The following is a 12,769-nucleotide window of genomic DNA, read 5'->3' on the forward strand; positions in this document are numbered from 1 at the left end:
AGTTCTTTTTAATTAGTGAACTCAAGAATAGCAGCGTGCCTTTGCTAAGGCACGTGGCAAAGTTTTTGATTTTTTTTGTTCGTATAATAGAGTGTCTTAAATTTTATTTTAATTTTTTTGGTAAAATTGTCCAAGAAGTTCTTATACTATAATATTTTTGTCAATTTAGTTCATGTATTTGGACATTGTATGCAATTGGGTCCTCTTGACTAACTCCAATCAAAAATTTTTTTTTTGAAAGGCATAAGGAGATTACATTGATAAGAATGGAAAGAGAACTTCCCCTTTACAAACTCCAATCAAATTAACTGTGCTGAATAGGGACCAAATTACAAAATATATGAATTAAATTGAATAAAACTTTATAGTGTAGAGATTAAATTGAACAAAATTTTATAATACTGGATTAAATTGAATAAAATTTTATATTAGAGGGACTTTTTGAGTACTTTTACTTATATACCGATTATTAATGGATCCTAAAAATTATAGTTTCTGAAACTTAGATTTAATTTAATTCACTTTGACATTGTACACACAATTTAGGCACATTAGCATCATAAATGGTCAATTTAGACAAAGTTAGTTAAGAGGATCCAATTGCACACATTATCAAAGTGCATGAATTAAATTGATCGATTTTTAGGTAGAGATATTAAATTGACAAAAAACGTTATAATATAGAAACTTTTTAAATAATTTGACCATTTTTTTAGATGATTTAAGAGACATTCTTTTATATCGATTCAGTGTAAGTTAAAAAATTAATAGCTTAAGTGAAATTTAATAAATTAAAATCCACATTAAAGTTAGTATACGATATTTTAATGAAAGGATTACCAAATTTAAGGCACATCAGATTTTTTCTCGAATTTCATTTTTTTACTTGAAAAGTAGTATTTCGTTTTTGGTACAATAAATAATAAATTTTTTTAATTTTGTGAAACGATAATCTAAAAGCCTCAAAATTTATTCATCAAAAGACAAAAAAAGAAAAAAAGAAAAAAACAGGTAGCCAATTATTGAATATTGACCCGTGCATTCTCAAGGATAAACGCGGAGTTGTCACGTTTCTCACGTTCATTTAACTACTCACTTTTTTATTTTTTTTCTTTTTTTTTACCGAAAGTAAAAGAATCTAAATTTAAGAAAGGATAAAAAAGTAAAAATGCTAAGTTAGGCGAGAGAGGCTGTCTAAATTAACTGTTAAAACTGTTCACCTCCTTGCTTTGTCCTGTCTTTTGACAGTTTCAAAGGTTTGTCACATGGCTTTCTGTCCACCCTTCGATTGGCCTTCCATTATGCAACGAAACTTCTTCCACAATTTCCCTTTCTTCTCTCAAGCTTCTCCCTCTATATAACAACACACCAACTCACCCCTTCTTTGACCAAACCCTATTTTCATTGACAAATTTAACTTCTCTACTACAATTCATCCTTGGCTGCCACGATTTGTTCTACTCCGAGGCTTTGGTTGCAGAAGAAATTGAGCAAAAGAAGGAAAAAAAAAAAGAAAGAGAATTCAGAAAATATATACTAATTGCAGGAGGAAATGGTGAGCGGTATGAGATACTTGCAAACATGTGAGAAGGCACCAGCCCTTGTTATTTCTCACAAGAAATCGTCTACTCGTCCAAGATTGGAGACCATTGTTGAAGAGGGGTCTGAATTGAACTTTGAGTTTGGACAGAAAATGGTGTTCTTTCTTCTTCCTGCATTTCTTTCTGTTATCTCTTATATTTTGTTATATAGAGATATTGCTTGATGTGGGAGTTTTATATGTTTTTTCAACCCTTTGTTTTTCCTTACTTAATTATTCTCTACATCTGTTCTTTTTCTCTTTATATTTTAATTTTGGTTGCTTTTTGAATCATAAAAAAATAAATAAATATTCAAGAATCTGATATGGTAAAAACCCTTTATTCCTCATTGGAGTTCAAAGTGATTACTGGGGAGAAAAAGAGTTTTGATCTTGTTACAGGACATCATTGACATGATAATTTACTAATCCTGAAATGGTAAAATAAATTTTAGAAGCATTGCAATTCCCATAGACACCATCCAATGAAAAAAAGGGTCAGATATGACTTGTTAAGTTCCTTCAATTGCATTTTCCTTCATTCATCCAGTGAAAAAACCCAAATCTGAAGCATCTCGACACTGCAAATCAAGGGGAATTATGAGTAAAAATGGTGGAATCTTGAAGCATAAGTAGCTGATCTACAACTCAACATTAATAACCCCACTCTTCAGTATCTCAGCTTTTATATTTATTGAAGAGTTGTGACTGGTATATCTAATTTCTTTTTAATGCCTAAGTAGCTGAATAATAGCCAAGATCTTCTAATAGTTATGTTAATGACTAATGATTAATCTTGCTGAATGAGAAGTTTTATGAGAAGAGAGATGAATGATGGGTTAAAGGAAAGAAAGTATGCCTGGCTGAAGACTAAGGAAGCACTTTTAATTTACTATATGACAATCCTCAATGATAGCGTGTAGTGATCAACAATGCTAAAAATTGGGAGTCAAAATCCAACTAAAACTATAATTGTTTTCTACTTTGAAAACCCAAATATTTCTTAATTGAGTAATTGATTTGTTCTCAGGCAATTTGTTTTGTCCACAAGACTGTTTCAAAAGTCTCTTGGCCACTCATTCCTCTTAGCTGAATGCAATTCTTCCTTCCCTTCGCTGCTCTTCCTCCAAATTTAAGTTTACCCTTGTTCTAAGCTCATCTTTCATTAGCTCTCGAAGATACCGGCACTAGATAGACCAGTGTTGAAGAAGGGTACAACAACATCAAAGTCTTGCCTAATAGGGCAATCTTTCTTCTTCCTGTATTTCTTTCTCTAATCCCTTATATTTTCCAGTTTAGACATATTTGATGCGTCCAACATTGTTTGATCAATGTTCTGGGGGGAAATTCACCTGCAAAGCTTTTTTAGTTAATTTTGTTAGAAATCATTTCTCTTTAAGCACAAGATAGACGTTTCACTTGGCCCTTAATCAAAATACCATGAGCGAGAGGACGGCATGAACTTGCATGATCAACCTTACTATCTGTCTATGAAGTTCTCACTCCAAGTGCATCTAAATCTTGATTCAGATTCCAATTCATGTTACTCTGAAACTAATCAAGCTTGGTATGTCTTTACTGCTAATTAAAGCAAAACAGCAGTTGATAAATTTTTCAGCAACAAGAACCCTATTATTTGTGTTGCTGCAATGCTCGTTTTAACACTGTCCAATTTATTAAGAGCATAAAAGTTTCATGAAAAGAATGGTTGCTAAAACGTTTGGTTCCTGTTTGCATGCTTCCCCATTAATCCTTTGTCAGAAGGAGCTGCTCTTAGATCACTTTTTATTGTTAGAACATTATAAAATCAAATTCGTTACAACAAGATAATGTCCTGTTAAATCATCCACCTCTAAAACAGCTATTAAGATTTGATTTTCTAAACTGAAATCAAATGTAACAAAAGATTTTGGACCATCGGTTTGGGATTTGCTTCTCATTTTCATTTGATATGCATGGAGCCATGTTCTCCCTTGGGACACTCATCCACTTTATTTGACAACGATTTCATGCTGTCTTTATCCAAACGGCCAGCAAATTTGGTTAAAGTTGTTCTGTTTTTACCAGATTCTTTCCTATTCTAACTCATTTCATTAACATTTTGATGTCCTAATTTTAGAAGCTGTCTGCAATATCCTTTCTACCGCTCTGCAATTAACCGTCTCTATTCATATCAAGACATAGCTTATCTGGGCTTTGGGCTCATTATAGATTAGGTTAACATTGTTATCAACCGCTTGCTGTTTTGATGGCTCCCCATGAAACTTTATATACCAAGCTATCACAAATGATTCTCCCCCAGGAACGATACAAGCTTCCTGATCAGCACCACTTTCTTTCTCCATTAGCCTTTTTGCATCAGAAGAAAGAGTTGCCAAAAACCTTTTTTTTCTTATACAGAAATGGTGAAGGACGTGAAATCCATGCAAAACTTGGGTGAAGTAGCACCAGCCCTTCTGATATCTCACCAGAAACCTTCAAGTTCTCCGAGATTGGAGACCATTGCCGAGGAAGATTGTGGAGGTGTACGCGTGCCAAAGAGGGTCTTCATTCTTCTTCCTCTTTTACTTTCTTTGTCCTTCTACGTTTTGTTGTATAGGTACATTGCTTAACATCGAACCCTCTATGGAAGGAATTTGGAGGATGGGCGAACACCAAAAGAAAAATCAATTGGCAAAGAAATAGCCAATATGTAGAGCATATTAGCACAATATTATGTCAAAGTCCTATAGATGTAAACTTCATATATTAAAGTTAACAGTTTCAAGTTTCATTATTGTATTGTATATGCTTTCTCTCTCTCTCTCTCACACACACACGCATTATATGCCATTGAAAACCAGTTTACGGTGGAATACTAGAACATTTTCATCTAAAAAGAGCAGGAGAATCCCCTGCCGCCACAAAAACAGGGCAGCTAAGGGAGCAGATAAAGGAGAAACAAATGTTGACAAAGCAAAAGCCAAGAAAATACAGGAGCAGATCAGAGAGAAAACAAACAGCTAAATCAGCAGCGAAAAGAAGAACTAGAATCAAACACAACAGTTGGAATTGTCTTACACAAGAAGAAGGAATTTTGATTTTAAAGTTCATATTCTTAAAAGATGGCGGTGGTTACAAGTCATAATTACAAGACTAAAGAGATTCCACACCATAATTAACAATTCTAGTGTCAGGCAATGGAGATTTCTTGTACTGTGCAGAGGACAATTCTATAATTGACAATCACATTTTTCAATAAAAAAAGGAGATTTCTTCAAACTCAAAGTTTCCTTTCTAATTTAACTATAAAAATAGAGAAATGGAAATTAAATATTGCAACTTGGAATGACCTCCAACCCAAGCAAAACCAGGTCAAGACGGTCAAGTCATACATATAATCTCAGGCTGAAAACTTTGAAAGTGGCATCTAGAACTAGAAGCAACCATTGGACGTGTAGCCATAAGAAAATGTCTAGTTGGATCCAATGATCTTCAAGCTTTAAGGAACTTTCTACATGTCAAACTCGATTGAAATGGAGAAATTAAATTGGAAGAAAATTAAAACAAATAAAAAAAATTAACTGGTGATAATCTGGGTTCTTGTACGTGGCTTTGGCCTTAACACCATCTGGACCTGTTTATCAGATATCCAATTTTTGCATATTACTTTTTGGATAACTTAAAAGTTATAGGCCAACCTTTCCTATGTTTACCAGAAACACCATACCAACCTAGGCCTATGGCTTGAAAGCTTTTGTTCTTTCCTTTTTCATTCAGCAACATAACCACAATTTCAATTGTTCAATTCATTTATTTTTGAGTACCCTAAAAACACTAGTTATTACCTCAGTAATTGCCTTCATTTTTCCTCCCCAAAATTGATAGCACTAAGCTTTCTATTAGATTTAAGGTTTGATGGCTTGGTGGTTGCATACCTTTAAGACCAGAAAGAGAGAAATAAATCGGTGGATGATAACTATTTTTTATTGGCATTCCATATGTCAACCTGTTAACCAGAAATCGTTATAGGTTCAAGTCAATACTCTTAACGACCAAAATGAACAAGTAAAAACTCAACTCGAGAATCGAGGCAGTTTCTTTCATTCTCTGTGTGATTTTTCTTGCGATTTCTCTCATTTTCTATCTCAACAAACAAAGGAAAAGATAAACGAAAAGAAAAGAAAAAGTAAAAGCTCTTCAAATCAGAGACCGAGAGAGGTTATTGCATTGATATGATAAAACATTGTTTACAAAATTGGGACATTCCAAAGAAGATTCTTCCAAAATATTTGAATACACTACCCCATCTCACATTCTCACAGATTACAATGCTATAAACTTATGGAACATTGATCTCTCCTTAAGCATTCAGTTGTTTGTTTGTCCATTTCCATGATTCTGATCATGGAGCCCAACACTCTTAACTTGTATTTGAAGCCTCTCTCAAGCAAAGCAAATTACAACATGAAGATTGAGCCATTGTTTCCAAAATCCTATTCAAGCAAAAACATTGGAAGGTTTCATGCACAAAGAGTCGCCTCCTTGTATAGGAAGAAATAGAAAACCGTAGACAAGACCACGGGAAGAACAAGGAAGACTTTGTTTGAAAAAACTGCATGGTATTCACACCCTTCTTCATGAATGGTCTCTAGCCTTGGACAAGTCGAGGATCTTCTTGGACAAATGAGAGGGGCAGGCGCTACTGCACCCCAGTTTTGCTTGTATCCCACCTTTTTCATCATCTCTAAAATTGATCAAAGCTTATCAATATTGCTGTTTTTCTCTTCTTATATTGAGAACAAGCTGTTTTCGTTTGGTTTTTGATGATGGGTTCGGGTGATTGAAGGAGATTGTAAAGGGGCTCTTGAGAGAAAGATTGATATTCGAGGAATGGGTTGGGGAGAGCTTGGAGATGAAAGAAGAGTTTATATAGAGGGGGATTAAGATGGTTTCCCAGTGCTTAAAATAAGGAAAGTCGAAAGAAAAAGACTGAAGTTGGTTGGCAATTTAGACCACAACAGACAAGAATATTTAAAGATGGAGGTTTACCCACGTGAGCAGTGAGCCACGGTCTGGCCTTGTCTTTCCTATTTTTAATTCCATTTTTCGTTTTGGCAAGCTGTCTTTTCTGGTTTTCTAAAGGACAGTTGAAAGAATTTCATATGCAATTAAAGATCCTTTAGGAAGATTTCATTGGTCAAAGAAAATCTTCTAGATCATTTATATGTCAACTGAGGTTTATTATATATCTTTTTTTTGGGGTGTGCAATTTAGGACTAATCTATATAAAACCATGAGCTTTTCCCTTCTAAACCATTGGGCATCTAATGTCGAGAAATTTAGTTCATGCCATTTCGGTTTTTCTTAGACACCTTTTCTTTTGCCTATGTCGATAAGTTTCTATATTAAATTTCTTCACATATGATGAAGACAAGACATAAAAGTTTCCCGAAGGAAGAGGCAATTGGATGCCTTCCTTCTGCCATAAGATCAATGGTCCATCCTTGTGATGTTCAACTAACCAAATTTCGGCCTGTAATTTATGGATAAGGATTAGAAAAAAAATAAAATAAAATAAAATAGGACCCCAAGGGGTGAAGAAATTTGCAGTAAAATTATATGGTTGGTGTTCATAGAATTGCCACCATCCTCAAATTGACTTAGCAATACACTTCACGCTCAGATTATAGACCAATAACAAAGTGACAAATTTTGCTTAGTCCACGTTGCGTTCCCTGGCAGACATGACGATACGTCAAACAAACCCGACTGCCCCTTTTCAAGTTTCAACGCGGTTTGATTGAAACAGAGAAAGCGGCCAATTGGGAAGCGCGGCCTAGGTCAATGAAGACTGAGAGGTTGCTGCTTGGCTTCCCTTCTGGCTACTGATCTCAGGATCTGGTTAAGTCTATCTCTTTAAGTCTTGATTTTTTCTTTTCATTTTCTCTTAGTGGGACAGTGGCGCGTGCAGTGGATACTAACTTCACGTGTCTATACATTGTGGTAGATTCTTGTCTCTTTCCAAAGCTATACTATCATGTACAAGACGATAATAGATCAGGGAAATGACAAAACCAATCAGGGTTTTGCAGGGCCACTGCCGACCTAACATCTGTCCTCAGCTACGGAGAAGAGGGGTATTTTAACATTATTGTATGCGAACGTAAAGGAAAATTCAGAGGGTATCTATTTCACATTGATTTGTCACGTACAGCACTGGCCTGATAGTGTTTCTTTTGTCAAGCTATTAACATGTACAGCCAGCTGAAAGACATTCAAATTTTTCTCTTGCCCTTGTTCCTAACTAGTCACAAAGGGAATTGCCAACTGTTTTTCCGAATTACAGTTTGAAATCACTTACTGTTTTGGAAGTTCAATATGTAAGATGTATCTCATCCCTGGAATCACACTGAAAGGCTTTTCCTGTTCCAAGGTAAATAAATCGTGTCCCCGTAAGGCCTGCAAACAGAAAGATTCTGGCTAATTAAGGCCGTTATGCGGATTAAAAGATGTGTCATGCAACATTTTCGGAAATCTAGAAACGAGGTGATATCCAAGGAGAGTTATTTTATAACTCTAATATTTTGTGAAGGAAAAATAGTTGCAGATAATATAAGCAACAATAGGTCCTAGAATGAAAGTTTAGAGAATTCAAAATTATGTTGTATATTACCTTTGAACTTTTACCTTCGATATCTTAGATGTAGCAGCATGAAGACAAGGGCGAGGATAAGAGAAGAAGAACCAACAAAGACATAGGCAAGACCAAGGAAGTCATTCTTTCCCCCCAACCAGCTTGATGTTGAAAGTACAAGCTTCTTTTTACCACTAAAACTGTACGTGTTGTAATTGTTCATTAGGTGGACCACTACAACATCATCCACATCCAAATCCTCTTCAATTCTCCCATACAATTTTCGGAAGCTAGGGAGAGCAGATATACGCATCCATACGATAAGATCCTCCTGATCGCTTAGCTAATTATTTTCATGCATCCATTCACCGGTACCAAGAAGAGCAAGAAAAACAAAACCAAAAGATTATTTTATATCTCAAGCTTTAGCTGAATACATAACTTAAAATGAACCGGCTGTATTAACATAATGAAAAGAAAAAAAGTGGTACTTGCAGGATATCTGCTAGTTGGTTGTTTCGGAAACAGGTGTTGTGAGTAGTAAACAAGTAATTTTGTGCTAGACAACAAGCATCAGAAAGACCATAAAGAAAGTCTATGTACAAAGCTAATACTTACAGGAATTCTTGGATTCAGCTTTCCACCACCAATCAAGGTTCCATTCTGGAAATTGTAAGGATATACTTTCTTTCCAAACTTGTGATCCCGGTCACTTTTCCAGGCAATGTTCTTTCTGTTGACCTTGAGTTCTGCTCTCTCACGAATAAATTTAAATGTATCATTAAATAAACTCCATGCTACCAACCCGCAAGGAACAATAGCATGATCATTGTTGAACTCTACAGGTTGACAGGAACTTGTGCCATGATACTTCCGTCCATGTAAGAGTTGCTGATCACTTCTACTTTTGACATACCTGGAAACATTTAAAACCAATGAAGTGCAGATTAAAGAAAAAGTGGAGATTAAACCAAGAATAACTTGAAATTTGGACTAATTGTAAGTAACACACAAGTAAACTACTATGCTAAAAATAAATTTCGTATGCGGGCTCAACCATGAAAAGTTATTTTAACCACTGAAGGCAAAAGTAGTGCAAGAAGCCCCTTAATAGTTCATTAAACAATTTAGTGGCTCCAGATCAAATTATCATCAATGTTGATGAAGCTAAAGCATTAAACTCATCAAGTGAAAGAGCCCGCACCGTCGATGGTTCTGGTAATAATTATCGAGCTGATAGTAAATGTAAATCGGAGCTTTCATGTACTTGTGCACCTGCAAAGCAAGTTATAGATGCAAAATTAACAAATATGAAAAAAAAATTAGAAGGGACAAGCATTTCACAGTGAATAAAAGTTTTCGACCTCAATCCATGGAGTATATAAACAAAGAAGTGCCACCAAAAACCAGTAACATGCAGTTTACTAAAGACCTCAGGAATGACATTCTACTAAGAATAATGCACCTACACATGAAGCGAGTAGCTGTTTCTCTCTCAGCATCCACCCATAAAATAAAAATGACTTACTAAGTATATGGTAAAAAAGGATAGAAAGAAAAACTATCTACAGAAAAGTGAAGAAATGACCAGAAGTCAAAGTGTTGGATACTTCAAAAGAAAGATATAAGTTAAAAGTAAATGTTCTAATCTTCCTCAAATGTGCATTTAATTTAATTGAAAAAGAAAGTTAATTTAATTTTATCAACTACTTCGAGTATGATTGACACATTAGAGCAACGAGAAGTCAATCTAGAAATACAGAATGTTTTAAGGCTAACCATTAGTTCAGTTACCCTTACTTCCAATTCCAATAAACTCCACTGCCACAGGTAAAAAGAGATTTTAATTTATAGTAAATTTCAAAGGTTGTGATAGGAATATGTACTTCTCCAGAAAGAAAGAGACACTCAGTCAATGACATTCTCTACAGCAGCTTAATGCATTCTAATGACTAAAAGAAATGGTTGAAGATATAGCTTGGCGTAGATTGAAATGCAAGGCACTTTCCAGTAGCAACTCCCAATGGTCAGGGGAATATTCTGAACCCCCTAAGCCAACTCATATATAAACCAGAATACTTAAAAAGGTAGCATAGATTTTCACACTGAAGATAGATTCTATGCAGAAAGGAAGTATCACCTTCAAGAAACGAGAACAGTTCTTCGGAATCGAGTCATCCTGGACATATGAAACTTTATCAATTCTAAATGACTCAGGAACACATTCAGCATCATATCGGTCCACAATTTCAACAACCTAACGATCAAACAAAAAAGGTTATTCACAGGTATGTTCTCAATATAACAATGAATGCTTGGAAAAGAAGTGTACTAAACAGCCACATTAGATGAGAAGAGCCATAGAATGGACAATTACACTACGAGAAGCACGCAGGGTAACAAGGCCAACAGGAATGAAAATGCAACCCGTAAACAAAAATATTGTAATAACCTGCAGAAATGAAGATGACAGCCATCAATAAAATTGGGGAAATTACCAGCACTGGAGACAGCCAATATTACAAAGTGCAAGATAAACATTAGCCAAAGATGAATAAAGCATTCATGTATTAAAGATTGCAGTCATGCTCTCACCCATGCTGGTGTCAGGACAGGTTTGCAAGCTGGAAGTGTTTGCTGAGTAAACTTATAAAAAGCTGCAAAACCACCATAGCAAGATCAACAATATATTAATGAGGCAATATTTTATTGCTCACCAGACTACGTAGCAAGTTGCAACCAGAAACCCGAAGAGAGATTAATTCTAAAAGAAAAATAAAAGAGAAAATGATTGTAGACAGCTTTGCCACCACTTTATATAATATAGTAGTTCAGATATGAAGGCAAAGATCAATGAAAGGCAGGCATAAAGTCAAATTTTATGCTTGTTTATTGATTATCCAACCCTCTGCTGTTAGCACAACTATCAATTCATTTCACTCTTTTCAATGTCTTGTGACCAAGCATAGTCTCCAAGATGTAACAAATCATTTCTCGCTTGTATCAGACTTGTACATTGTGCTAATGTTTGTGCAGACATACATAAAGAACAAAAGGACTTGTATGCTGTATCAGCTATGTTTGTTTATATGTCTTCACATGAACATGGAGCTTGAGCACATGCATGTGCAGATAGGCAAGCATAAGTATGCATGCGTCTAGGTGGTAGTGGGTATGTATGAATCTAAATAAAAAAAAAAAGCAACAAAATTATTAAAGCAAAAGCCTCAAGTACCAAAAATAAAAGAAGAGTGAAATAGCAAAAGAAAACCTGTTTCCTTGTTTCTGTCTCTCTCTTGATCTGTATCCGTCATTTCTCAATCTAAGCAGTAATGCTCAACCACTACACTAAATATTGTAATCCTTTCAAGCGACCTTTGAGTTTCCATATAACAACACAACAAAAAATAGCGCCCTTTAGACAACTCACACCAGAAATAAAACTTCATTTCAATCTGTTTGTGAGAAAAGGAAACAAAAACTTCTATAATGTATTTTTCTCTGTGCACTTATACCTAAAACTCAGAATTAAAACCTACTATTATAGAAGATCATTCATCTAAATCCTACATTTCATCATCTTCATAGTTCAGTTCACTTCAAACATTTCTCTGAACACATACATTTTACAGAGTAAATTCCACATTCCATTTTCTTCCTTTTCCCAATTTCCTTCCCTTGGTTACAAACGGATAAATGTACTTCCAATTAAACTCAAACAGATAGTAATCTCTTCTTAGCTCTGAATCTAACATCTTTGTTTTGCAATTTCCCAGCAATCAAAGACAGCATAAAGTTACAAATTGAAATATATAATGATTTCACCAATCCTGAACCTAATATTCCACCCCAAAAGATAAATAAATAAACAAATAAGAGAGAAAAATCTGATCTATGAACCTACACTATGATTTATTGAGTAGAATTTCTTTTGTACTAATTTGTTCAAGACCTAAGTGATAAACGATTCCCTCCAAAAAAAAATTCTTGTTTTCACTTTCTTTTCCCTCGCATTTTCTCGTTAGCCAAACATGGAAGAGTAAGAACCTTACCGAAAAAGTCAGCTTGAGCGAACTTGCGGCAATTTCTACAGCTTTGATCAGATAAAAAGGAAAAAAGAACTTGAAAATGAGGATAAGATCGAATGAAAGGAAAAATGAAGCGAAAATAAGAGAGTAAGTTTTACCTAATGCGATGAGACTCAATTGAGAAATTTGAAAATGGGAGGTCCGTTAGGGTTCTTTTCTTCTTTCTTTTTTTTTTTTCCTTTTATTCGTTAATTGAAGAGGAAGTGAGAGATTGCTTTGGTCGAGGAAATTGGAATATTTTGAATCTATATAAAGAAAGAGAAAAACTGTATTTCAATTTTCAAGAGGGAAAGGACAGATGTCAAGCAACGGAAAATTAAATAAATAAAGGGCGGTTGAAAATTCATTTTTCTTCTTTTCTAATATTCTTCTATTATTATTAGTTTATTTGGATCTCACTTTAAGCTTTATTATTTATTTTCTCATTCTTATAAAGAAAAGAAGTTTTGGTATTAAAAAGCAAAATTAAAATCTTAAATATAGTTG

General features: G+C 34.7%; 1 protein-coding gene across 3 annotated transcripts; it reads right to left on the bottom strand.

The window, feature by feature from the left end:
* LOC18596461 (putative ALA-interacting subunit 2) lies at positions 7,726 to 12,545 on the bottom strand. 3 transcript variants are annotated; one of them, XM_018122521.1, is made up of 10 exons: positions 12,382 to 12,545; positions 12,248 to 12,290; positions 11,467 to 11,570; positions 10,791 to 10,852; positions 10,573 to 10,647; positions 10,336 to 10,452; positions 9,400 to 9,470; positions 8,814 to 9,111; positions 8,249 to 8,538; positions 7,726 to 8,020 (listed from the first exon to the last, which is right to left on the bottom strand). In XM_018122521.1, the coding sequence occupies exons 3-10, from the start codon at positions 11,507 to 11,509 to the stop codon at positions 7,966 to 7,968; spliced, it is 1,011 nt and encodes a 336-aa protein (XP_017978010.1). In that variant the 5' UTR covers positions 11,510 to 11,570; positions 12,248 to 12,290; positions 12,382 to 12,545; the 3' UTR covers positions 7,726 to 7,965. The 3 variants fall into 3 exon arrangements, with proteins under 3 accessions (XP_017978010.1, XP_017978012.1, XP_017978013.1); XM_018122523.1 differs by having other exon boundaries at positions 8,235 to 8,538; positions 12,382 to 12,541; XM_018122524.1 differs by lacking the exon at positions 10,573 to 10,647 and having other exon boundaries at positions 12,248 to 12,288.

This window comes from Theobroma cacao, chromosome 6 (genome assembly GCF_000208745.1).
Source record: "Theobroma cacao cultivar B97-61/B2 chromosome 6, Criollo_cocoa_genome_V2, whole genome shotgun sequence".
Lineage (NCBI taxonomy): Eukaryota > Viridiplantae > Streptophyta > Magnoliopsida > Malvales > Malvaceae > Theobroma > Theobroma cacao.

Coding starts and splice junctions, on each gene's coding strand:
- LOC18596461 (XM_018122521.1), bottom strand. CDS start 11,509: ATGACGGATACAGATCAAGAGAGAGACAGAAACAAGGAAACAG. Junction 10,453..10,572: donor CCCTGCGTGCTTCTCGTAGT/GTAATTGTCCAT, acceptor TTTGATCGTTAG/GTTGTTGAAATTGTGGACCG. Junction 8,021..8,248: donor CTACATCTAAGATATCGAAG/GTAAAAGTTCAA, acceptor TTCTGTTTGCAG/GCCTTACGGGGACACGATTT.